Here is a 27629-nt window from a genome sequence, read left to right as displayed (position 1 = left end):
ATTGTCTTGACTTGATAAATGAACTATTCAAAAATGTAACGGTGTTGTTAGGGGTCTAGCCATGTACTACAATATTTAGACTATCAATGAAAAAGGGTGACTGCAGAGAGACCTAAAAAATAACTTTTTACTCTTAGTCTAAGTCCAATGTCAAACAAGATAGGTCTTCTATCTATTCATCAATAGAAAGCTGTAATGCTACCAACTGAAAACAACTGAAAGTTATTTTCTTTAATAAATCTCAATTGCTTAGTGTAAAAATTTGAGTGATGAAACATTAATTCATCAGTTATCTGCAACTGCTTATCCTGTGGATGTGGGGGCCTGGAACCTATTACAGGGCGAGGTAAACCCTGGACAGGTCGGCAGTCTATCTCAGGGTCAACACAGAAGAGTGACAACCATTCATGCTCACATTCACAGCTATGGGCAATTTAGAGTAAACAGTTAACCTAACCAAGCATGGAAGTCTTTGGCCTGTGGCAAGACCGGTAAAAGAACATGCAAACTCCACACAGAAAAGCCACGGTCAGGGACACAAACCCCACAAACTCACTTCAGTTCTAAAGTACTGGTTTCATTTGTGGAGTGCTTAGGGAAATAATTAGGCAGCAGATAGAAGTCAGATGGTTCAGAACAAGAAATTCTTGCCTACACATAAACCAAAAACCTACCAAGGCATGAGAATTTTACATTCAGACTTTACTTTAACTATAATTAAGCATGTGAGGAATAAATGTTGATTAGACAGCCCAACACTTTCTATCACAATGCCTAGTGAAATCAATTTCCTAAGCAAGTCGACGGTTTGTAACCTTGTGCGTATTACTTCAACTTAAGTACGGAATTTGGCACCTTTTTTAAGGCATGAACTTTAAATTTATTTCTAGCGTTTAGTTTAAATACTTCTACGACAAATAAACTTCACTTGTGTACTGTGCATTGTACTGACTTGTTTTGTGCCACGCAGGCACACTGAAGTCAGCCAACCGCAAGGGATGGGTGGGATCAGCCCGAGCACTCCAACAGCCACGTAGCTAGTTACCAGCGCTAGCTGGGTAAGTACTTTTAAATTCGGTATTTTCTTTTCGATTATCCATCCATTTACCAGACAGGCTGCGTGTATGTTTATAACGTTTATGACTAAAATATTTATATCAGCTGCCTTGTTCCGCCGAGTGCCAGCTGGCGATATTAACTTAGCTAGCCTGGCTAGCTAGTTCGCAGTAAGCCGAGGAAACACCGGCAACCGTTTAATAAGTTTAGACGTAACGCTAGCTACGTTAGCAAGGATTCTAGTAGGTATTATTATAAGGTGTAGCAAGTTAAGCTCGCTTGCTATAGAAGTTATTTGATTTTGTGCGTGTTAGCTGTGATGTAGCATCCTAGTGCTTAGCATTAAATAAACTGAAACAGAACGTTAACTTAGCTAACATGTCATTGTTTATATTTTAAGCTAACGTCACCGTTACAATGGACTTGCCACAGCATGGATACCGAGCAAGTAAGTGGAATAATGAATCATCAGTTAGCATTTCTAACAAAAATATTGCAAAATAACAACCTTTAGTGACTACTTCCTGCTATTTCACTAAAGCAAGACGCTCACAACACATCCAACTGTACTAATGGCCATGACTAGTGACTAAATAAGGCCACTTTATTAGGTACAACTAATTGCCAAACATAATGCTGTCTCTGGTGCTAGTACATTTATAAATCCTATATTCAGTGGGGTTATAATGTCCGTCCATGTTGATGTATGATGAAATGTGCAATAGCTTTGGGGACTAATTAAAAATATATTAATATATAAATATTTAAAAAACCATAACATTAATAGATTTTTGTTTATCAGTTAACTTGTTCACAGTAGGGCCGAACACTACATTTTATACAAATAATATTGCAATTTAATTGAACCAAATTTTTAAGCCACAAACCTGCAATACAAAAATTAATCTAAAGGATCCCAGCCACCAGTGCTCTTGACTGCAAGTGTATGAGTATCACTTACAAATACATACAAACATGAATCAAAATGCTACGATAATATTACTGAAGAGTTTATAGGCAAATATATGATTACAGTGACCAAGGCCAGATACTGAACAAGCAATATATCAGTCCACTACACATATACCTCAGCCAGACTGGATTACCAGAGTTGTAGAGAGCATTGGGAATAATACAGGGAAAATGGAAGTCTAAATATTGCATGCTAAATTGAAATTTCAGTATTACTTCTTAAAAAAATTGCAATTCAATATTTTTTATAGCCTTAGTTGACTATTTTTCAAGGTACTCTACATTTACCTGTAGGTTGTTACAAGCATCTTGGAGAACTGTAGATTTGTGTAGACTTTTGTATCAGTGTGGTTGGTCTTTCCATGTAATGCCAGACTGATTCCATAACGCTCTGTGGCAGCACGGCCATGTAGGAATTGTGTTTTTTTTTTTTTGTTTTTTTTTCTCTAAATATATTTCTCGGTTACATCTATGGACCAATGTATGGGCTTGTCACTGTGCTTCAGAATGAGTTTGTGACAAATCTGGATCCTCCCTAATTGAATGACCTGATGGATCAAAATATAAGTGCTTGAAACTTGTTTACCATATTGTGCCCAATCACACACCACTAAGAATACCTAATGAGTAATGTAAAATTGTTTCTCTTTTGCATAAATTCAAGTAAGTAAATTAAATTTATTGGCTTTTTTTACTGTTGTGTTTATTGTTTTTCTTTTTTCATTTATTTTTGTATAGCTAAACCAAGAGCTCGTGCAGCTCCACCCACAGCAGATTCTGTCCTTTTTGAAGACACCAGTTCTGCTGGGGCAGCAGTGAACAGTCCGGGCTACTACACACATGGATACAATGTAGGAGGACCCTCAAATGATATGCAAGGAGTTGGTGGCGTGGACAACTTGTTTAATGACCCAATGGCAAACATGGCAGTGATGTATGGTTCCTCTTTAGCCAACCAGGGGAAGGACATTGTAAACAAAGAGGTAAGAAGGTTTAGGTTGTTCATAGGGTTCCTTCCTAGGATATAGGTAATGTATATGTTTGAGTGAAGGATGCAATATTTAATCACTAAAGTAAAAATAAGGTCAAGGTCCATATTGGGCATTTGGCACCACGTTGTCTGGTATGAAAAGGGTCTGTTGTAATTCAGTCACAACTTAACAGTTGGAAATAAATGCATCCCTTACCCAAAAGGAACTATGTTTACAAAGTCTTGAAGTTCTTCTGTCACCAAGCACACAGATCGAGTAACAGTCTAGATAGCATTGTAGGGTAATGTCAAATAAACAAATGTTATTTATATTAAAACTTTAAAGGGATGCCGCTGTTAACTGGACAGCTCTTCAATAAAGCAGACCATATTCTGATTCCTGTTTTAATACAGTGTCTTTACATTAAATTTCTAAACCAAGAATAAAGGAGGAATTTTATAAATAAATGTAACCCTGTGGGTGACAAAGCAATAAAAGTTATGTTGATTTACTGTGTTGGCAACTTTTTATATGCAGATGGTTAATAGGACATAGACTGAGGGCCAAGCCAAAGAGAGGCACAGTTCTGAAGGCAGGCACAGCGTTCTATAAAAATAATTACAACTCATCTTTATTTATTAACTTTGGCAGAATGTCAATCCTCATCTGTAATATATGCATTTATTTTGCCTTCCAGATCAGCAGATTCATGTCTGTGAACAAACTGAAATACTTTTTTGCTGTTGACACAAGATATGTACTGAAGAAACTGATGATCCTCATGTTCCCTTATACACATCAGGTAATCAGCTATTCATCCTATCAGAGGTTGTCCTGTTTGACGGATGGGATGTCACAAAACATTTAATAGTCAGCATGATGCTTTTCTCATCTTGTGATATTGTCAAAAGCCTATCACATAAAAACTATGCAAACAAGATAGTCAGTGACTATTATCACTTCTTTTGTTTTATTTATGAACATCATAATCTGTTGAATCATTTGTAATTACTAGTGTACATTAGAAAACACATTTAGCTCAGTTAATTCCCACATGCTAACTTATTCAGATTGTAAATGAAGTCACCACACATTTAGTGCTCTGATAATGTACAAACTACACACAGTGTAAATGTTCCTTACGAGGTCAAGGTCAAATGGTGGTTACTGTTTGGCCTTAAAAATTCTATATTCCTATTGAGCTTTTAAAGCAAGGACAGTTAAGATGCAATTTAGCCTGCATAACAAACAGCTGGACTTGAAGTATTAGCCTGATATTCTATGTTTTTACGCTAATAAAAGGATTCTGGAATAATTCAACAAAGAATTGAGTCTTCCGCTTGATGTTATCTGTGTAGCCAAAGAATGATATAGCTTATTTTTTGTTCATTAAAGCTACTCTGTTTTCATAAACTAGTAAAACATTTCAATGAGCCACACAGAATTACTGGGTGATTTCAATTGTTAACAGAAGCAAAAATGGAGAATATTTCTAGGCTCATCCTGAAATTAGGGCACTCTTGCAAGCAAAGGACATACTTTAATCCGTTTTAATCATAGATCACACCTTCCTTTTTAAATTCTATTTGCTCTGTCCTCCATTTCCAAAATGTTCGACATGCAATAAAGATGATGTATTTAATTTTTCATATGCTACCAGTCTGTGAGAAATTTAGGAACCGTTAAACATCAGTACCAAGTAAGATTAGCCTATAACTGTTATACTCTACAGGGTAATTCATATGGTATTTGTGTGTTCTTGGTAGGACTGGGAAGTTCGCTACCATCGGGACACTCCTTTGCCTCCAAGACAGGATGTCAATGCACCTGATCTTTACATACCAAGTATGTCTTCTATCAGTTGCAGAGTATTTGTGTATGCCTGTATAATGTAATAAGTAATACACTTCTTGTCTTATAGCAATGGCTTTTATTACCTACATTTTACTTGCTGGAATGGCATTGGGCATTCAGAAAAGGTGAGTAGTTCTTCCTTTTTTATGTATTCTTTCATTCAACTTTTTCAAATTTTATTTTAGAAATTAATATATATGTAAAGGTAAATAAGAAGTGTGGATTGTGTTTGTATAAAGGTTCAGTCCAGAGGTTCTTGGACTGTGTGCCAGCACTGCTCTCGTGTGGATAATCATTGAGGTGTTGGTGATGCTCTTGAGTTTGTACTTGTTGACCGTACACAGTGACCTCTCAACCTTTGATCTTATCGCCTACAGTGGATACAAATATGTTGGGTAAAGAGATCTTGAATGTCAATATTTTAAAATTGACTGATAATTCACTGAAAAAGCAAAGTATTGTGATGATAAGTTAACTCATGCTTCAATGACTATTACAACAAATCAGCTGCTAAAAATGTCTCTTTTTTTTTTTTACTTTAGGATGATCTTCATAGTGTTGTGTGGCTTGCTGTTTGGCAGTGATGGTTATTATGTGGCCCTTGCCTGGTCATCTTGTGCCCTTATGTTCTTCATTGTATGTATTTTGGGTCCTTATGGACATCACTCACCATATTTATACACACTCAAACATTTATCAAAATGGGTTTCTTAAACACAAAGTCAATCTCTCTCAGAACTTGCTATTATAAACCAAAAAAGGAATTCTTTTTTTATGGTAAATAATTGAGCCAGTCTTGAAGGCATACAACTTTAAAGTTTCCTGAATCAAATCATCACACTATCTGGCAAAAATGTAAATGCATTATATGTTAACTCCATAGCACAACAAAAAAAAAATTATGAACTGATGAATGCTGATGTATCATTATAGGTTAACAACCTGTCATCACATAATGAGGTCTTCAGCTACCACTTTACCCACAGTGACCCTCTTTGACTTATTTTTTATAAATTACATGATTTGTCATAGTTACCATAATCAGTTTTTTTTAAATACATTGTTTTCTTAATGTAGTTCTTACTTTTGCACTTTTAGGTAAATTGTAGATAATCTGCTTAGTACTTCAGTAAAACAAAAAAGTAAATTTGTACTTGTAGTGGAGAATTTCTTTTAGGCCAATACTTTTTCTTGAGTTTTGAGTTTTCTTGAGTTTGTGTACTTCTACCAGTTCTGCACAGTGAATCACATTTTGCTGTGTATGGGGCTGTATAGCCAGACTGTTCAGAGTGGTTGTGCTTAGAACACCAGTGTTAATGTGGCTGATCAATGTACCCGTCTGTAAAATACATTCATTAATTTTGTTTTGCACTCACTAAAACATGAGGTCTTACAGTGTGGTGTCTAGTGCAACAGTAAAGTACATCGATTTTCAGCATTATCATTTTAAAAATAGTTTCACAATTTTTTTTTTTAAACTTTTACATTTAAACTATGATTAGATTTTTATATACAGCAATACTTGATCTTTTTTTAAATGAAGTACTGTATAAGAGTTAAGCTTGATTTTATTGAATTGCACAGATTAATCTTCATAATATGCTATGTAATCCCCATTTTTTCCACATTAAAATTACGACATGATTTTTATTTTATTGTTGTTTTATTTTTTTTACTTGCAGAATATTAGCACTGGCCTTAAATTGCAAGTCTAAAGACTTTTTTTTTTTTTTTTTTTTTTTCTTCCCTGCAGGTTCGATCCCTGAAAATGAAGATACTTCCCTCTATTTCCTCGGATTCCATGGTAACAGGATCAAATGCCAAACCTCAACTACGCCTTTATGTCACTGCTGCCACTGCAGTCTTTCAGCCAATCATCATATATTGGTTAACCTCTCACTTGGTCAGGTGACTGACTAAGTGAGTAAAATAACTTTGTGTCCAAGAAAAATAACTGGACCCGAAAAATCGGTTGTTATATGCTCTTTTGTCAAAACATATGTAGTCATATGTTGAGTTGCAGTGTTTAGCTTATAAGGTGGACATGTTAATTCTGAACTGGTTTCATTGATTTAACCAGAATGTGTGATAAATAAAATCTGTTTTTCACCATGAGTGTACAGTTACACTGACAAAATGTTCACTCTGAACACAAGGGCTTTGAGAGCTGAGTAAAAATAGCTTGGTTTCCTTTTACTTTCTCATGTCCCTGGACATACTTTCCAGTATTTCCATCTCACAGCCAGACACATTACTAACAAGTACCTTTTGGTTTCTTTGTGGCTGTAATGCAACTCTGCCATCTAGTGAATCTTGTTTGTTTTGTTTTGTTTTTTTTTGTTCTTTTTATCAAAGCATGACAATGTTGGGATTTTCTGTTACTTTCTGATAGAAAGTAAAGTTTGACGTACTGGCATTGTACCAAAATGTGTCATTTGTATTACTTTTAAAAATGAATTTAACAGTTGCATAGCTACAAATAGATGGGTATGTTTGATGTAGGTGACTTAGTGTGCTTTTTGTGTAGTACAGTTTGATTGCACACGTGTAATCAAACCGTTTTGATTGTAACTTGTAATTAGCCCCTTAACTAACTTAGCTGCATTGCTATATATGGTTTTCAATTGGTTGAATTTTCACACACAGTAATTGGGATGCTCCTCCAGTGGCTCAGAGAAGTTTTCTTTGTTGTCCACTGTTAATTAAAATATAAACAATTTGTGAGTGGAGGGGGCTTTAGAATAAATTGTTTATTTATTGTACACTGTTTAATATATTGATCAAAAAGATAAATGTATTGCTTAATTATTAATGCATGTGTTTGTTATGTATCGGTTGAATACTTCAAGCGGGAGCGCGCTGGGGAACTCGCACACAGCAAAGCGTCCTTTTCGTTTCCATGGAAACTCCTGACGGCAACAGAACAGAGGCAGAGGTGTGTGACTCTGAGTGTAGTTTTCGACACTAGAATTTTTGCATTTAACTTTTTCATGGCGTGTTTTTAGCATAGAAGGAGGTCCGAAATCAGATACAATTTTCCTCGTGGTAGGTTGGTAAGTAACGAGTTAACATTGTGCATGGAAACCATATACCGAGTGTCTTACCTGAGAGGAAAAGGCGCCTTTCTTCACTAAATGAAACTTTATATTGTTCCGCCATTTGGCTGCTGACCTGCTTTGTAAAGCCATGTGGCATCACACACTGTCAGCGTGGTATGCATTTTACTTCATAAGAAACAAATCGATTAGTTTTAAAGCATTTAAATAATGCCAGGGCTCCTGGCCATGCACCTGTGCCCTGGCCACGTTTTCGCTTTATTTAATCGAGAGATGGTACTGTAAGAGTGTAGGCTAGTTGGACTTTGAACGTTTAGTGGGTGCTCATCAGAGGAGAACGGAAAGCTAACATTTAACTGAATCAGGCAGGTAAGTCTTTTCTGTTCTCCGGCAGTTTCCATAAATTAAGTTAGTCTAAATGTTTGATTTTAAATGATCCTTGAGTTGTTAGTAGTTCAGGGCATGCAGGGAACATTTAACCTCAATGACAGAATTTGTCTTTTTTGCTTTTAAATATGATTTGATATTTGATTAACTCTACCGCAAAGCAAAAAGAACACAACTGTAATTTCACTTCTATTGTTTCAGTTTGCTATGTATATAAGACATACGTTGTTGTCATGTCTCGGAAGGGATTCCCTCTTTTCCATATGTTTCTGAAGTTTAGGTTTTTGTTTAGGTTTTGTTTACTGCCTTTTTGGAGGTTTTTTAAAAAACAATCAAAAGTAAGGTTCTGAGGATAAAGCTCATGCTCTGTATCTTATAAAATGTGTGATTATAGGACTTATGAATACAATGAACTTGAATGAACTTGATTTCAGCAAAGTTATTCATAGTTAAAGGTTATGAAGTGTTTTCTGTCAATCATTCCACGATACTTATTTTGATTCGTGTCTGTCTTATAGTGCGGCACTTGTCCAGCTGAATGACTCTGTAACTTTCCTCCTGGGATAGAGATGGAGAATAGCTCTCACACACTGCCATACTCGTCCCTGCCTTTTCCCTCACCACCACAACAGACCTGCTCCAGTGCACGTCTTTCACTCCTACTTTCACCCATTTCATTCCCCCCGTCACCTACCTCACTTTCTCCAGCAACAGCAGAGTGTGTTCACTCTTCCTCTCCACTTTCACACTGCACAGTGTCTCAGTGCCTCCAAGGACAAAACATACAGTGCCTTAGCCAGGCAAACATATCTGACCAAGATGACCTGACCTGCCTCAGCTGGCTGCATCAGAGGGGTAACCTGCTACCACTGCAGCCCCTTCCCAAAATGACACTACCGCCTCAGTTAGAATCCTCCCAGCCTGTTCCTCCTGCCTTGTCCAAGCCTCCATACTCCTTCAGTAGTCTGATTTTCATGGCAATAGAAGATTCACCAGACAAGAGGCTTCCAGTAAAGGGCATCTATGAATGGATTGTGAACAATTTCCCCTACTACAGAACAGCCTCTGGAGGCTGGAGGAACTCTGTTAGACACAACCTGTCCCTGAGCAAGAGCTTCCATCGCATTCAGCGGGACAAAAGCCAGGTGGGCACAAGAGTCATAATTTCCTGATTGAGGCCAACCGGGTAATTCGTTGAGTAAATAGACTGTGCTTAAATTATTTGACAGTTCTGACAACATCCATCCCACTGGCATGTCCTTGAGCAACACACTGAATCCAGATGTGCTTATCTGAAGTCATCAATTAAACTGCCCCACAGGGAAATTATTATAATGTACTCCACGTGTTGAGGTTGTTGTATAATCAAATTTGTAAGTGTTGCTTAAGATTAACATTGTTGTATGGGTTATTGCTGTTTCAGTGTTTCAAGTATTTTTATGTTGTTTTAGTCAGTGGGGAAAGGATCGCTATGGTGCATTTGTCCAGAGTATCGGCCAGCACTTCTTGAAGTGCTGAGAAAGACCCACAGTTACTACAGCACCAACAGCAATCTCACAAACAAGCCAGCACTGTGAGTATAGGCACACAGATTAAGTATGTGGAAGGGGTCTGCTACTATTATTGTTATTAGCTTTTTTAAATTCTAACTTCATAAAATAAAAGTTTAAAATGCTTGTTTAGCCTGGATAGCTGTCAGAAATTTATGTTTTTAAACTGTAGAAAGAAAATTATCTGCGGTGCAGCTATATATTAATGAGGATTTCTAGTTTTTTCTTTATACAGTACATTTTTCTAGATTGCTGGACAGAAACGTAAAGTCAGATTTTTTTTATTTGTTTGTTTTTTCTTGTAAAGGATGATGTGCATCTGAATAATATTAAAATGCAATTGCACTCGGCTGTGTATTTTAAACAAAAATCTGTCTACCTCATCATGTGCTCAGGCTGGAAGGACAGGACTATGGACTACCTGCTGTGTGTGACTCTATGGAAATCTCAGGTTAGTGCTAAGGAGACTCACACCTGCCACATGTAACATTATTAGTAAAAGAAGTTACATATTTTAACCTTTATTAATTTCTCTTAGTCAGCAATCTATTTAATCACTGCAGCAATAGCTCTCTTTGGCATTTTTATTACCTACCGCTTTTCTCCCTCTCTGCAGTTTTCTTAGCAGGCAACATTGTTCCTGTGTTTGTGTTTGGTTGTCATGACAATAAACCCTCTGTTACCATGGCAACTGAACAATAATCTAGCTTAGTCTCTTTTATGTCACCTTATTTTGTGGCCAAGCCTATGCACAATATAGGTCCATATGCTCAGTGAATGATCTGATGTGACTTTCATCTAGTTATTACTGATAATTATCAATATTGAATATTCATATTAATCTCTATTTTTCTTTACATACTGGTTTGTTTGTTTAAATGCGAATTTTCATTTTCATTGTAACAGTAGCTATTCATCCAGGTTCTACAAAAATACAGTGTTTACAGTACTTGGATGACAAAAGGTACACATACAATTTTACATCCACTCTGACAGTACAACTCCACGATACTTTAAACAGACATAATAAACAATATAATGACTTAAAGCCTATCTAGCACAAAAGATAGAATAGTTATTCTTTACCACCATTAACTGACTATTACTGTTCTACATAAACCTAAAGAAAGTTTCCTTCTGTAAAATAATGTTTAGAAAAATAACAATAGCTTTCTATATAGTATTTTCTGATATTTTTGTGATAATTTGTTTTATTGTGTTTAATAAGGCCATATTACACTTTTTGTATATATACACACACACGTATATATGTGTAAAGTTTTTATATATATATATATATATATATATATATATATATATATATATATATATATATATATATATATATATATATATATATAACTATATAAATTTTAGAATAGGTGTCCATATTAAAGCCAAAGTTCCTAAATGAGTGTGTGCAGAAGATATCACACAAAAAGAAAATTTCATGTCTTTGTTGATTCTATCCCAACATTTTTCCAAGGCAACCAGAGACTTTCTTTGTACCTTCTCAAAATGTTCAGACAGTCTTATTTACAAACTAATCAGTCCATAAATGGACCTCTGTTTTGGGGTGTGCATATTGTGGCCAACTAGGCTAGTCAATCAGAACGAAGTGGACTTGGGGAGCCTGAACAGGAGCTTGGACGACTTATTGATTTCCATTATAAGAAAAAATAAACACTTTTCTGAATTGTTAATTATTTAAGCAGACAAAGCAAATTCCCAGAATAAAAATGTAAAACTGAATTTATGCCAAATATGGTCTCTTTATAGGGCACTTTATAGACCCTTCACTGATATGTTTTTCAAATATCTGTGCTTCTAGCTGAAAAACTCCTTCAGAATACATCATATGGAGGAGCTTTTTACTTCAGAAGCAGTAGGAATGAGCAATTTATACATAGTGACAGAGGGACAATTAATGCCCTTCATATGCATGTCCCAAAACTAGAACCATAAGAAGTAAATTGAAAATTGGTGAAGTTGCCCTTTCTCCAAGATAAATAATTACTCACTGTACCTACTGCCTTTCTTTGATGTTGGTAGTGAAGTGCCATGGAGGCTGCTTTAGTAGCTACTTTAGAGCTACATGTAACATATTCACTTTACTTCTGGTTAAATATAGATTTCCACAAAGTATTCTGTCAATCCTGCTTTTATTTTTTTCTCATGCAGATCCCCTTTCTCACACATTTCTCCTTTCGACACCTTCGCCCCAACCCTTGAACACTGATAACCCCACCTTTGTGGAAAACGCACCATGCCCTTTGACTCCAGTTCACGAGGAGCTTGTCACCATTGAGTCAGTTGAATACCAGCAGGAAGAGAGCGAGGAAATAGAAAAGGACCCTCTGTCCGACAGCGGGTACATTGAGTTACACTACTACCAATCTCAACAGTACCAGTACCTGGTAGTGCCAGGTGAAACCGAGCTAGACCTGGAGACTGTGGAGATCCTTCAGCTCGATTCAGAGGCTCAGGAGGCTGCAGGGTCCCTGCTTGACCTGGCAGGTGGTGGATATTAATTTTATGTCCCATTTAACAATATATACTCCAACAATTTAAAACAAATGTGGATTTATGTTGAAGGGATAACAGAAGGAATTAAGATATTTGGCAGATCAGCTCCTTCTTGAGACACTGCCACTGCCCTCAGATAGTGTTTTTTGTTTTGTTTTTTGTTCTGTATAGTTAGGTAATAATGTAATATTTTACTGATGGACTGGCAAAACTATGGATCACATTACTTTATGTGTCTTCATGCACTTACAGTCCATAGGCTGAATTTACCATCACTCCATAATTCACAATACCAACCTGGACAAAGACTTGAGAGTGCAACCTCAAACTGAAAAACACAGACAAACTTTTACTGAGATTTTAAAACTGAGGTATTAACAGAGTATCCAGACATGTTCTTCATCTTGATTATTGTTTAACAGACTTAAGTTCAAACTAAGCGGTTGACAGAGAGCTTCCAAATCAAGTAAGACCACTGTTTATTGATTAAAATATTTCTAAAGTTAAGATTTAAATATGAAGCTTGAATCAACAAAAAAGTAGGTCTTATGTGAAAACTTTCTTTGTAAGAAAGTTTTCACATATGTGAATTAGGAAACAAAACAATAAAAAAATTTCTTTAATGCAGTTTTTGTATCCTATTAAATATTTTATTAACAATGTAGTTTTAATTGAAGATTGTACTCAAAACATACGCACTATACAACTAAAACATTTCAGTACTTCCATTATTTCTGATTGTTTTTTATGTCTTGTCATACTTCAAATCATGGTTGCTAGAGTTGATTTTATGTAAATGTTAAGTTACTGAATTCCTGAATGTCTTGTAGTTACATGTAATTTGAAAACCTGGTTATGATCTTGTAAGTAAGCTAAGCTCACTTCAATCAGGAATACATTGTGATTTTAATTTAAAATGTAAGATGAATGCACTGCCATTTTAACCACTTTACATTTCAGGTACTATAAATGTCTGTTTGTAAAGTGTATGTTATTTCAGTAGCTATAGATAAACTAACAATAAAGCCCGTCGTGCTGTTCTTTTAAATTATAAATTTGTCTTCCCTCTTTTTTTCTTTTCAAATTTCAGACAGCTCATCGGTTGTCTTTTGACGAGCTGTCTGTGCTATTAGCACGAAAAGTTTAAAAAATTAGTTTACAGGGCACATGTGGCCCGTAGGCTTTTAATTCACTATGACAACAAAGATACTCAAAAATGACCAAAACAAGTAACGCCATATATTTACATAAAATGTCATCAAATAATAAACGGTTGCCTAGCTACGATATTTTTTCATCGACGGAAATTATTCAGATACAATTTGTATGTATTCAAAACCCCTAACACCTGTTTTACATGACCTGTGTGGTAGTTCCGCATTCGTAACTTTACATTGAAAAACTACATTTCTTCTGTCGCTGAGGCAGAGTCGGCACATTGGGTAACGTAGTTTATTGACAGGATAGAGCGCGAGCCAGGAAATCGTAGCAAAACTACGTTTCCCTAGAGGCACGGCGCAGGTCGAACACGGAAGTGAGCAATTTTCGCTGTGGAAAAAAGTTCTCATGATTGTTTTCATAGCAGTGTGAAAAAGTTAAGTTTCACTCGTTATTTGTCGCATCTCTTCAGATTTTGTCAAAGCCGAATAAAGACACCAAAGGTAAAACTGCCATAAAGCTAAAGCAAAAAGAGTTCTAAGCTAAGACTAAAGTTATATTAAAGCTAATTCAAGCTGTAACGTTACGTCTTTAAAGTTGACTTCAGCGTTAGTTTGTATACACTCGTTTTCTACAGCAGCTAACAACACGTTTGCTTTGTACTGTGTTTTTACATTGACTACATGCTATTAGCAATAGCCGTTAGCTATGCAATCAAGGTAATCTGCGTTAAAGACTTCAGTTAGATCAGCTAACGCTATGTAGCTTGTTAAAAGCGCTTAGATAAATAGGAGAGAACTATTTAGCTTAGCTAGTCCAAGCACAGTCAGTGAAGTGGAAGCTGATAAGATCAAGCAATAGTGATTAAGCGAGAAGGTTTGCTGCATGAGGTTTTTTGTTATAGCAAAGTGCAGGATTAGCTACAAAAGTGGTTTTTGCCTCATTGCATCCATCCAGTTTTTACAATCGCTGCAGAAAAATGTCTGGCATACCTTGCCTCTACGCCACACCCTTTGAGTTGTTGAGTGTTTGAGGAAAGGAGAGAGGGAGAGTAAACCACAGAAACTTATGAAAGCATCTCCCTGTCTTAATCATCACGGGAGAGGGAGGACACCCTCCTTAGAATACAGCAACAATGAATCAATTGAAGCAGCTAGGATAAGGCAATGTACTAGAGAGCATGCTGAATCCCTCAGCTGGAGGCAAAGCAACATGACCTCAATAAGAGCATCCCATAGTCAGGTTAAACACAGCTAAATATTGTAGCCAATGGAAGATTCAGTGCATGTCTGATTGTTCGCCACAGACATGATTATATTTACAGAGTAAATAGCCTTCGGTGTGATAATCCTACTTAAGCAGGAGAGGAGCTGAGCTGCATGGCTTAGCTGAGTAATCTTTAAGAAATTTGTCATTTATGCGTGTTCATTAGTCATTAATATACTGACAAACTGTCCCTTGTACCATTTTTCCATCTTAAGTTAGTCATTTGTGATTGGATGACAACAGCAAAAGAAACATTCATTTAGAGCTGCAACATTAAGCTGATTGACAGAAAATAAATCAACTGTTTTGAAAATTTTATAATTTCTTTTTTCACTAACAAGAAATGTGATGATTTGTGTCATGACACTTAGTTTTCTTTTTCCATTAACATATAACTCTGTGCACATGGGCAACAAGAGTGTAAAGCTATCTCTTTGAAAAGCTTGTGACCCCCCAATACAAAAACCTAAAAAAATAATAGAAAATGTCAGAAAAGTAATATACAAGTTTAGAGTAACTTAAAACACAACAAAACCAGCAACTCTGCACACACATGAAACTGTAATTTATGTACAATTCACAGCTTCTCAAATATTATTCAATTTTCCAGTGCTAATAGCAAATGTATATTTTTGTCTGTGATATTCACAGGGACCAGTACCTCAGCAGAATGGGGAGTGAAGCAGGCCCAGTTCAGATCGTCACAGTCTCTAAGGAGAATCACTCCTTCGAGTTGGACACAAAGGCTTTGGCTCGGATTCTGTTGGCTCCTCGTGTCCGTGATAAACATGTGGTGGTGTTGTCAGTGGCTGGAGCCTTTAGAAAGGGAAAGAGCTTCCTTTTGGATTTCATGCTCCGTTACATGTACAGAAAGGTTAGCTGCATTGTAATTTGATCGGTGTCTGTTTCTAGCTAACGCTATATCTGAGTCCCCATCTGTGTGCAGTTCTGAAATGTCAAGATTACTTACATATACATTTACATTTAGTCATTTAGCACATGCTTTTATCCAAAGCGACTGAAACAAACCTATGTGTTGCTGAAATGTTAATTTGACTATTTAAAGTCATTTTCATGCATAAGTTCCCCATGATGCTCTAGCTTCTCCAGCATAGGAATTTAAAAATATAAAGTTTGGACAGCTATTAAGACAAACGTGCTAGAATGTCCCCTTTGAAATATAGACAGACATATATTTCCTTTTTTTGACATTTTATATAAAGAAAATTCATCAATTAAAAACACTCAACAGATAATCAACAGTGACAATATAATATTGTGTTTAGCAGCAGAAAGGTGCTACTGACTACTTTTGTTGAAAGTATAACAGGTTGTGTGTTGTTCAAATTGTCCTATATGCGGTCGTGCAATGTGAATGCCCATCCCTGCAGCAACATGTCAACTAACAGGAGTAACGGAGTATTTACTTATTACCTTTATTAACCAGTGGAATCTATGCAAAGTATGCGTTTGTTTTTCTGCACAGAGTGGAATGTGAAGGCGTTACAGAAACAATAACTTGTGATTTAAAATGAAGGAGAAATGTTTTAGATTTTACCTAATTTTATGTCAGAAATCAAATTTAGCAAAGCAGCGGCATTGATTTTGTAAGCCACACATTTAGATGATTCTTAGTTGGATTTGAGTGAATCATCAGAGCCACAATTCCAACTTGCCATTTTTCAGGTATTGTAAACATGACTGTTAATCAGGATTCCAGCAGATAATTGCTAACTATGATTGTGTGAAACATGGTAATAATTCAATTTCAATAATTCAAAAGTTCAATTCATCTTTATTTATAGTGCCTCACTTAATTAAGTTGAGAGATTTATAAATCCCCTATCAGCGCAAATCCCCTAAGCAAAAGTGTCGGAAGTGGAATTTTTACCCTAAACAAAGTATCAAATCATTGCTAGACTGGCCCTCTTATTTCACAACTTGCCTTGTAGAAAGTGGATCGGTTTTATCCATGCCCTCCTCAGAGATCTTAAGTCTTGGCTTGATGTATTTGACCACAACATCTTCTGATGGTGTGGTCAAATACATCAAGCATTTTTCACTGAGAGAGAAAATAGCAAATTCATTATAGATACAGAGTTTGTTAAACAAATGACGTAAGACTAATGACTTAATGTGGACAATGCCACAAATAGATTAGATTTGATTTCTGACCTGGAAACTCCAGAAACTTAAAGGTCTTAAAGGTCTTAATTTTACAATTCAACTTTTTTCCTTAAATTCTCAAACTTTCTGATTATTTCTAGATTTACTTGAAAATCTAACAGATTGCTGATGTAATTCCTGCTGTATTTTGTAAAGTGACTATATGCCTGTTTTACACATGCTGCAGTCTTATAAAAATAAATATACATTTTGATACCTTTAACACTTTGCATCTACTGCCACCATCAGGCCAAACTTTAGCTTACAGTGACGTCAAAAGAAGCCAGAACAGTTATCTTAAGTTTGAGCCTGCTCCTACTCTTTCTTTAAGGTGTCACTTTGGTTTCTGCAGGATGATGAAAGCTGGCTGGGTCGGGATGATGAGCCGCTGACTGGATTTTCTTGGAGAGGGGGTTCAGAACCAGAGACAACAGGAATCCAACTGTGGAGTGAAGTTTTCCTTGTCCAAAAGAGTGATGGAACAGAGGTAGTGGGAGGTTTTATTTATTTAATTACTTACAGCATATATGTCAACAAATCAAACACTATTTATAGTCTGTGGATGGTTGATAATTATATCACTACATTTCCAGTAAATTTCCTTATAAGTTCATTATTATTTTGTTACTTCAAAATGCATCTCCAGTTCTATTAGCAAAGTTCTTAATAGCAAAACGTTTGTCTTTCGTTGAACTGTCCAAGACATTATTATTATTTTATTATTATTGTTATGAACACACAACTTTATTTGCATTTAAATTTACAAAAACATTTTAACAACAAGTAATTATTAATTGCTTAATAGAAAGAAAATTGCCTCAAGTGAAGGAGTTTATACATCTTGCAGTTTTGTTTTTTTGCAGTAGTAGGGTAAAGTGGATTTTGAGATTGACAGGCGGATTGATGCACCATCAACAACAATGAAGACGTTCTGAACCATCGTAGTAAAAAGGGAGCTAAGCCACAAGGCAAGGCTCACAATTTACCAGTCAATCTATATTCCAACTCCCACCCATGGTCATTAGTTCTGGGTAATGACCGAAAAAATACGATTTCAAATACAAGTGACTGAAATCAGTTTCCTCAGTAGGGTGGCCGGGCTCAGCCGTAGAAGTAGAATGCAGAGTTCTGACATCTGGAGGGAGCTTGGTGTAGAACCGCTGCTCCTTAATGTTGAAAGAAGCCAGTTGAGGTAGTTTGGGCATCCTTTAAGAATACCTGGGCGCCTTCCATTGGAGGTCTTCCAGGTACGCTCAGCTATTAGGAGACCCTGTGGTATGGTGGAGAAAAAATCTGGCCTGGGAATGCCGTGGAATCCTGGCAGAGGAGCTGGAAATTGTTGCTGGGAAAAGAGTCAGGAAACCATTAGTGTATCACCAACAACATACAGTAGTATATATGTTTTCATGTGCTTCAGGAGAAGAGTTAAGTGAATTGAGACAATTGTATTGCATTGTATCCAATTTAAACAGCAGTTAAAAAGCTAAATTTCTAATACAGAAATGTATTGGAGATCAATTTGTCATAAAATCCCTTTTCCAAAGAGCTTCTTGTCTGTCTGTTGCTGTAGGTGGCCGTGGTGTTAATGGACACTCAGGGAGCATTTGATGACCAGTCCACTGTGAAGGATTGTGCCACCATCTTTGCCCTTAGCACCATGACCAGCTCAATTCAGGTGAGTAATTCTCACTGATTTAAAAATCCCACCGTGCTCTTTCTATAAATGTGATTAGATCAAACTTTTTTTTTTTTTTTGTAGCTCTACAATCTTTCACAGAACATTCAAGAGGACGATCTGCAGCAGCTACAGGTCCGTTTAAAGTAGCACTAAGAGACTCTGATAGTGTTAGAAGGTATTTTGATGCAGAACATGCTTGCTTTGATATGGGTATTGAAGCATGTCTGAATAATTTCGCCTAAGATCTTTTTTTTCTCAGATGTAAATTATATAGTTTTGATTAATTGTAAGACATAGCTTAACATTCAGTTATGTAATGTTTGCATCTCAGTATAACTTAATTGGTGCCCCTTTGTCACAGCTGTTCACGGAGTATGGTCGTCTTGCCATGGATGAAATCTTTCAGAAGCCTTTTCAGGTAAACGAAACTGAAAGGAACACATTGTTGTTAATGTTGGAAGTGTGTAATTTGTTTTATACCTTCCCTTTCCTCCTGCAGTCTTTGATGTTCCTCATCAGGGACTGGAGCTTTCCCTATGAATACAGCTACGGGTTTAAAGGAGGCAGTGAATTCCTGGATAAACGTTTACAGGTACCCATGATGCCTGGTTGAGTGGGCAAAAAAGATAATGACTTAGCTGATGTTATGTGCTAAGATTGGGATTTCACTTTTTTCACTTATGTTGACGTTAAAAGGTTAAGGAGGCCCAACATGAGGAGCTGCAAACAGTGAGGGAGCACATCCACTCCTGCTTCACCAAAATTTCCTGCTTCTTGTTACCTCACCCTGGTTTGAAAGTTGCCACCAGCCCTGCATTTCGGGGACAACTTAGAGGTACGATTCTCAGTTTCAACACTGTTCCTCTTTGTTAAAGCTCGGTTTGTAAAAGAATGCCCAATGTATTGTCCTGACTGTTGTTTCATTGACTGTGTCAGATGTGGCACCAGAGTTCAAAGAGGAACTGAAAAGTCTGATTCCTAAACTGCTGCATCCAGACCGTCTGGCTGAGAAAGAAATAAATGGAAACAAAGTCACTTGCAGGGGCCTGCTTGAGTTCTTCAAGGTAATATCTCCTTCTGAGTTTTCCCGCTGAACCCGACTGAGTTTTTCATATCTAATTTTGTCATTTGCTTGCCAGGCTTACATTAAGATTTACCAGGGAGAAGATTTACCACAGCCAAAGACTATGCTCATGGTATGCTCAAGATTCACATAAGTTTCAATGAAACATTCTTTTCTTGTCTTTAAGAGATGAGGATAAATCAAACTTCCTTTTTTCTACTCCGATAAATGTGACTTTTTCTGTTTGTCTTACCAGGCTACTGCAGAGGCCAATAACCTGGCAGCTGTGGCAACTGCCAAAGACCAGTATTACAAAAACATGGAGAAGGTGGGTCCTTTTACTTTTTAAAAAATACATTAAACTAGGGGTGTCCTCGAATAAGAATGGTTACAGTCTAACTTTATTTTGTTAAATATTCCCTATCTAATCATTTCCCCCTCACACACACACTGATCTAAATTTTCATTTTCCACACCAGACAAAAGGGCTCAAATAGCATTTATTAGCATTTATCTTTTTGACATAACGGACATTGATTTAATTAAAATATAAGTACATACAGTATATATATTTTATAAATGCATAGATCTATAAATATAGCTGCCAGATCTGCTGACTTGAAGACAGACATGCACACATGCTCCTTATCTCACCTTCTCTCCATCTCTTTCCCAAACTAAATCTCCACACGGTTGTTCAGTAAAACCTTTTTGGTTTTACTGGTAGCCTCTGCAGTTGTGTCCTAAACTGCTGCAAGCAGTTACTATTTTAACTAGTCCTCTTCTTTACTTCTCTACCTCAGCTGTGTTGCACATTAATTATAATGAATCTGTAGTAAAATATGGAGACCAATGCTATTGTCCAGATACTTATAGCTAAAAAACAAATAAAATAAGGCTTACTTCTCAAAGATTACTGGGTTTATCTTTAGCTTAGCATTATTAGTTAATGATTTATATTCTTCCTGAATCATGTTATCTTCAGGGGAAATTGCAAGATCAGCTGGGGATCATTTATAACACAAACCTCTTTAGATGGATGAAGAAAAAGAAACTCTACCAGTAGGAAGATTTCTAATTAGTCACATAACATTAAACAAATAGAGTTTGTGTTATTTCTCATTAGTCTATTTTTGATTAAAAATAAAACTTAAGACCGTGCCATAGTTCATACATGCTGGTATCTTCATTGATTAGGGATTATTCTCCTTCATACATGAATCCATCTTCAACACCCTAATTGTACACATAATCCATGATGATACACTACAGTACTGTTACTTTAGTCATGATAAAATGTGTATAAGCTCTAGTTGCAGAATAGTAGTTTTTTTGTAGTAAATTCTTTGTGTTATTACCACTGTTTGTGCCAATTTGATGACTGGCAGTCAAATTAGGCTCAGTAGATCAAACTGTTAAAAACCTTGAGCTCACCCATACACTTCTCTCTTTGCTTTAGTAGCCATTGTTGGCAACATCATGAAGGTGTTTTTCCCCAGTAGTTTATTCAATCAACATGGGAACAATGGATAATCACATAGTGGATCTAGTGGATAAGCTATGCCACCTGGCAGGCGTTCACTGGCCAAAGTGTTTCAAGAACTACATCCAAACACCACCTGGAAATTACTGAGGTGACAGTCGAGTTTACAGAGAAACACATTTCCCCGACACAGTGACTTGAGGATACTTAACAAGTGATGATACAGCATTGCCTCATGCTCTTACTTTAACCAAACTGGAAACCCATATCTGCAAGAAAATTGCCTTTGGAAAAATGCAGGGGAAAAAGTCTGAAGTCTGAAAACTGTATTTAGTTTAGTTGGACATTCTAATTATATAACAAATAGAACATTTCACACATTTTATGACTTTTTCTGTCCGCATCCACTGACCCAGACCAACTTAGGTCAAACAGGCAAGTTTAATTCATGTCCATAATTGGCAAACCAGTTGTAATGTGTGTCCCTGTCTCTGTTTCTTTATTTTCTTCTTTCGAAGGTGTGTGGGGGAGACCTACCCTATGTGTCTCCTGACTCTCTGGAGGAGAAGCATAACTTTTACTTTAGAGAGGCACTCCACACCTTCTCATCCACCAAAAAGATGGGCGGACAGGAGTTTTGTGATCGTTACCAAGCACAGCTGGAAAAAGAATTGGACGAAATGTGGCAGTCGTTCAGCAAGCACAATGAGGTAATTTTAAAAAAAATAAAAAAAGATCTTATTGATTCTCAAACCATTTTATCATTGTTTCATGTTCACAATCACCTGCTTTTCTCTTCATTGTAAAAGTCAAAGAATCTCTTCAGCGCCTTCCGGACGCCTGCAGTGCTGTTTGTCCTCGTGTGCCTTTTCTATGTGCTGTCAGGTGTGTTGCTCTTCATTGGCTTGTCAACCTTCGCGTTGGTGTGTGACTGTACCTTGGGTGTGGTCATGATGGCCATACTAATCTGGGTTTTCATTCGCTACACTGGTCGGTATCGTAATGTTGGAGGAGCCATTGACCAGGCGGCAGGTGTCGTCCTGGAGCAGGTGAGAAAATTGGGGATTATGTTTGGCATTCAAAGGTTTTTAGTTGTCATTACAGCCGCATTGTTATGCAAGTAACTATTAAGACCACTAGAGGGAGTAATTGGTTTTCATAAGAGCAAAGAAATGGCATCAAAACGGGTTTTGATTTGTAGAGGGCCAGTGTGACATGATGCCAGTCTGAAACTGTTAAAGACTGAAAAGCCAGCTTTTATATTTTTGTGGGGCCATTGTATTGGCTGACTCCAGGCAAAGCTGAAGAATTTTCAAGTCATTTCTTTGATGGCAGTAAAGAATTTATTGAAAAAGACCAGCCATCATGGGGCTACTTAATATCTCAGGCTCTTACTGGTGGGGCTTTGAGGCTGGGAAAACTTTTAATATGCTTGTAAAAATGATTTAAGTAGTGGAATACAATTAAATGTGTTTATTTAAGTGCTGTACTTAAGCTCAAGTTTGAAGTACTGGTACCTGAGTATTTTCAAGTTTTTACTCTACAGCACAATAGCGATTTTTCTTCATAGACCCCACATTTTAACTTGGTTGTAGATATTTTGGCTGCATGACGTCTAGAAGAGATAGAAATCACCAGTTGCTGGGTCTCATCCCTGGCAGTGCTCTGCCAGGCCTTTAATGCAGATGATCTTCAGTTTCTGGTTGTTTTGAGGGTGTTTTTACCTTCAGTAAGTGGATATTATGCTAAGTTGGACTCAGCCTTGGAAAATTAGACTGTGCTCCAGATGTGGGAATCTATGAATAAAATATGTTTGAGCTAAGAGAGGTGAAAATGTGGTTTAAATATGTATACTTATTCAATTTTTCAATATCTTTATTTAGCACTTCCCTTAGATAAGAAAGGTTCAAAAGCACTACAGCCCCTCAAAGCCAGTTAGAGTTCATTACTAAGTTGAAACCAGAAGTGGTTTTAAATGGTCGACCGCACTCTTGCTGTCACGGTTAAACATATGACTGATGAGGTTGAGAGGTTTCAGTACTTTAACCACAGGAAAGACAAAATGAAGTCAGCAAATGTTGCAAGAATTATTACACACATCTCAACTGAATTGTCTTCCTTTTTTTTTCCTTCTATCTTTAGGCCACCGTGATGTTGAACAAATCGAGAGGGACAAGCATGGTTGACAAGAAGAAATCCGGTTAAAAGAGCTCTGAACCTTCACAATCTCTATCCAATGCAACCAGCGCACCTTCAGCACTAAAGCCTTATCCTGCCACCCACTGAAATAAACTTGCAGCTGAAACATGCTGGCGCAAATATGATGCAAATACACCAGCATGTTTATTATGGACATTAGCTTACCTGTAAAGTCCAAGCAGAGGCAGAGAGTCAATCTATTTTTTCTAATTTCTAGTCATCCTGTTACAGGTTCACTATTGGTCTTAATAAGGCCAGTCAGTGTATATGTTTAAACTTAAAAAACACCTTAAAAGTTCCTGTTTCAGCTGATTGCATCTTACTTGCCTGTATGTTTTTCGGAAAGGGGATTTTTCAAACAAAGTTTCTGCAGTATATCTTTCTATTATTACCTTTAAAATTGCTGGCTTTAAAGCTTATAAATCTATACATATTTCTTTGTTGCTACATTTTTTTACTTATTTACTTTAAATCATTCCATCATGTTGGTAGAATTCCTTTATATTTGATATAAACCAGCATTTCTAGTCACTTATAGATAAGCATACCGTCACTGTTTTGAGACAAAAAGATTTAAACTTAAACGTATTTGGCACAGGGTTTATTCCTTGATGGAAAGGTGTTGATTTTGACTGTACTGTATATTGTCTCTTATGGTTACATCATATAAGTTCTGCAAATGTTTACAGCTCCTAAAATAACACTTTAAAGTTAAAACCATAAAAGTAGAAACTATTCAGCCAAAGAATTAGTGTTAAATAATATACTAGCCTTGGACTTGGGGCCGAACTAAAATCTGCTATAGTTGATTGCCTTGTACTCTTATTACTTCAAACATCTGTAAATAGATGTTTTAGGCTTCAGGTTTTGTTGCTCTGAGTTAATTGGTATATGCTTAAACTTTGCAATGAAAAGAATAACAATCAGAATATAAATCCCTTTTGCAGATTATAATCTAATTTGGTAGTTGTCCAACATCCCCACTATGCAAAATATTTATATTTGATTCTTTTAGTGACCATTCAAAGACAAAACACGGTTAAAAAATTGTTTGGCTGGGTGTAAAATAGATTTTAACAAATAAGTTAATTTGTCAATGTAAAGCTTTTTGTAAAGCTTTTTAAACTTGACAAACTCTTGCTAGTAAAATGATCATTGTATGTAACTAGTCAGTCTTAGTAAAACAATGCATGCTTGCATCAGAGATTTGTTTCAAATGCGGGTAATGATGCTTTAACACATTAAACCATACTATAGAAAAGTAAGTTAATAACTTAGGTACTTGTTTACATGCAGTCATTGAATCAATCAGTTGTATTTTGACTGTTTTTTTGAAAAGTATGTTTAGTAGGTTTTTGTTTTGGGGGACAAGCAGGTCTTCTAAGGCTAACTCTGCGTAAATCAGACATTAGCAACTATGCCCTACATCTCACAATATGAAGAAGTAGGTTATTTCAAAATCTTGAGGACATATTGAAAATTTGTAGTCTTGTAATAGCAGTTTTTGTGCACCTCAGCAACTAATGTGTTAGTTGAGCCATAAAGCTAATTGACAGGGCTTTAATTGCTCAGTAATCTTGTGATACTGTAGCTACAAGGTCAGAAGTGACCACAGAGGATGAGCGACTTCTTGGCCCAGTATTTTGCACATTCCATGCCTGAACCTTTCCACTAGAGGAGGAACTTTCATGTTTTACAAGCACATACTATTGCACTTCCCCTTCTCTTTGGTGCTTTTTGCACATCACTAATTCCAAAAAAGAATAAATGCATGCAATATTGTAACCATGGCTACTGCAATCATCTGTTGCAAAGGTATGGTGGCCTTGAGTTGAGAAATGCTGTTTTATAAAGAATAAACAAGAGCTTGACACTGTTAATGTTTTCATTCTACTTTGTATTTTCAAACGTGAAACCAGATGTGAAATTAAAGTTTACATATTATAAAAGGTATGCAAATCTGAAAAGAGGATATGAAATCTCTTGAGATTCACCAGCAAGTTCCCTCTTGCAAAAATTGTTTTCTGGAAATGCAGTGGTCAAAACCACAAAGCTTTGATTCAGATTGCATTTGAATTTTTTGACTGATCTTACCACGTACTGTAAATGTTTGGATATATTATAAATGTAAAGGATTGTACAAAATGACAAGAAACCAATATCTATTGTGAATGATATGTACAGTTAGAACAGACTAATATACAGTATTTAATATATAGACTGCATTCAGTAAACATCTTTGGTATGTAGTGCTACGAATGAATGAACGTTAATGATGATGAATAATGATAATGGTCGTTGCACGTGAGGATATGATGATATAATTAACAGTTATGACAAACTACTGAACTTAAACTACTCAACAGTAAATACAAATAGAGCTGACATTGTTTTTCACTTAGATAAAATTAACTTAAATTCTTTGGTAATGTTTATGAGTTTGTTTTTATGCAAAAATGTCAAAAAACTGTTATTTATATAATCCCTACAAACTAAGCTAATCAGCTGATTCATGGATCATACTCAATAGTTGCAATCAAAATTACAAATGATTATCTCTACCTCAACCAACAATATCGGTGTTATGTATGCGTAATGATACATGCAGATTTGAGACAATACTGTAAGTTCATACATACTGTATGTTCTTATGCTTTTCATAGAAACGTTTTCACTATTTAAAGAGAAATATGGCACCTCTTAATAAAAAACTAATTATTTCCAAGAGTTAAGATTGTGGAAATAGTTAATTTTGTGTCCTAAGAGAAAATTATACGAATAATCTGAAAATAACAATAATTATTAGCTACAGTCCAACAAAACACAGAGCAGCAACAACTCAGCCAACTACATAAATAAAATCCCGCTTAATAATGTTATGTTATGTTTTATGTTCAGATATTTCTATGAAAACTAAAATTTAGCAGGTATTAGATCATTTAACATAAATAAATATGTCAGTGTGTATATTATGTGTAGGCTTATTTGATATGTATGCCTATGTATTGTATAATTTTGAAGTCTGTAATAGGTAAGTCTGTAATAGGTTATACTGGTGGGAAGAACATAATAATAAAGACGAATAATTAGTGTATAAGGGCATCTCTAGTAGCCCCCTCCCCCACTGAGATAAATCTCGACAGAACTGTACACGCGTTGTCTTGCTCTCCTTTTACTGTGTTAGTTTACAACTTTGACCTCTCAGTATTATTTGTGCTACAATCTCTTACTATTAGCTTGGTGGAGTTGGGATACTTCTGTTTGTTTTTATTCCTTAAATTTCTGTTCATGTTTACAAAAAAGCTGTTGTTTGTATTGGTTGTCTAACCTCATAATGAATGTAGGTCAGCAGCTCTACCCCAGCTGGGATATTTTAGCATCACGTTACCCTCTGTACAAATGCGCAGATGCAGCTTCCGCTCCTCGCTTCCCACCGCCTGAAGTTCACCGCTGCCTCTCATCCTCACACTGACCCTCTCTGTCTCTCTCTCTGTTCCTGGACTCGGTGCCGAACTGAAATCTGCTAAAGCGAATTTTGTCTCCCATGTTTCCTTATATGGTGATCAGCGTCGCGGACCGACCCTCCCTGCAGTGGGAGCGAGGCGCGTGCACCGACCGCCGCCGCCGCCGCTCGCCGTTCACTTCCATATTTGGAAGTGAGTTCAACCAAAACCGCACGGAGGAAAAGGGATAGAGGGGGTTGGGGGGGGGGGCGATGGCGGAGAATTTCCACTCATCCTGAACACCGCTCTGCTGTGTTCTCGCTGCTGAATGTCGGTCGAAACAGCAACACTAGCGCTTTATTTATTAATTCATCACCCCTCGCGCCATTGGTGCAACAATTGCACTTATTCAAATACACTATCATAGGACACAACTATACTGACTGCATCCATACAGGTTGTATTTCCATGACGTGTTTAAATTATGTTAGAATAAAAGGAAAAACGTAAAATGCAAAGCGTAACAAATGTGAGCTAATTTAAAGGGTTTCAGTCATAATCTTCTGGGTAATTCTATTATTCAATCACGAATGAGGCAATAGCCTATTAAATCCTATTATAATATTGTATGCTGGATATTCCGAGGTATTTTTAGGATAATTTAAATATTAAGCAACACAAACACATATTCCCACAATACTCTCCGATATCCATTAGGTACGTTTGATTTGTTCATTTATGCTGGCCGCCACCACCAAATGACAGTTATTAATATAAACTCCCAAAATAGGAAAGAAAAAA

The 27629-nt window shown here is 36.4% G+C and overlaps 3 protein-coding genes and 1 long non-coding RNA gene across 7 annotated transcripts; 3 read left to right on the top strand and 1 right to left on the bottom strand.

The window, feature by feature from the left end:
* Window positions 1-928: 928 nt before the first annotated feature.
* Window positions 929-7280, top strand: yif1a (Yip1 interacting factor homolog A (S. cerevisiae)). Its single transcript, XM_067519162.1, has 9 exons — window positions 929-1058; window positions 1457-1504; window positions 2767-3011; window positions 3697-3801; window positions 4766-4844; window positions 4921-4978; window positions 5093-5248; window positions 5396-5489; window positions 6607-7280. Exons 2-9 carry the CDS (start codon window positions 1474-1476, stop codon window positions 6763-6765), a joined length of 927 nt encoding a protein of 308 aa, XP_067375263.1. The 5' UTR covers window positions 929-1058; window positions 1457-1473; the 3' UTR covers window positions 6766-7280.
* A 151-nt stretch (window positions 7281-7431) lies between these two features.
* Window positions 7432-13387, top strand: si:ch211-145o7.3 (forkhead box protein N2). 3 transcript variants are annotated; one of them, XM_067519160.1, is made up of 5 exons: window positions 7432-7788; window positions 8815-9441; window positions 9748-9869; window positions 10242-10297; window positions 12028-13387. In XM_067519160.1, exons 2-5 carry the CDS (start codon window positions 8866-8868, stop codon window positions 12375-12377), a joined length of 1104 nt encoding a protein of 367 aa, XP_067375261.1. In that variant the 5' UTR covers window positions 7432-7788; window positions 8815-8865; the 3' UTR covers window positions 12378-13387. The 3 variants fall into 3 exon arrangements, with proteins under 3 accessions (XP_067375261.1, XP_067375258.1, XP_067375260.1); XM_067519157.1 differs by having other exon boundaries at window positions 7432-7906; XM_067519159.1 differs by lacking the exon at window positions 7432-7788 and adding an exon at window positions 7913-8278.
* A 489-nt stretch (window positions 13388-13876) lies between these two features.
* Window positions 13877-25261, top strand: atl3 (atlastin 3). The gene is made up of 14 exons (XM_067519152.1): window positions 13877-14033; window positions 15448-15670; window positions 17315-17449; window positions 18533-18637; window positions 18722-18772; window positions 19002-19058; window positions 19140-19232; window positions 19337-19475; window positions 19577-19704; window positions 19780-19836; window positions 19960-20031; window positions 21705-21896; window positions 21996-22235; window positions 23329-25261. The coding sequence occupies exons 2-14, from the start codon at window positions 15467-15469 to the stop codon at window positions 23389-23391; spliced, it is 1536 nt and encodes a 511-aa protein (XP_067375253.1). The 5' UTR covers window positions 13877-14033; window positions 15448-15466; the 3' UTR covers window positions 23392-25261.
* LOC137134383 (uncharacterized) lies at window positions 17457-27284 on the bottom strand. Of its 2 annotated transcripts, none has more exons than XR_010915429.1 (3): window positions 26714-27284; window positions 19121-22226; window positions 17457-18304 (listed from the first exon to the last, which is right to left on the bottom strand). It is a non-coding gene; the product is annotated as an uncharacterized lncRNA (long non-coding RNA). The 2 variants fall into 2 exon arrangements; XR_010915430.1 differs by having other exon boundaries at window positions 21972-22226; window positions 26714-27283.
* Between the last annotated feature and the right edge of the window lie 345 nt (window positions 27285-27629).

Source organism: Channa argus, chromosome 10 (assembly GCF_033026475.1).
Source record: "Channa argus isolate prfri chromosome 10, Channa argus male v1.0, whole genome shotgun sequence".
NCBI classification, from domain to species: domain Eukaryota; kingdom Metazoa; phylum Chordata; class Actinopteri; order Anabantiformes; family Channidae; genus Channa; species Channa argus.
Note: the sequence above shows the minus strand (reverse complement) of the source record. Positions and strands in the feature narration are given on the sequence as shown.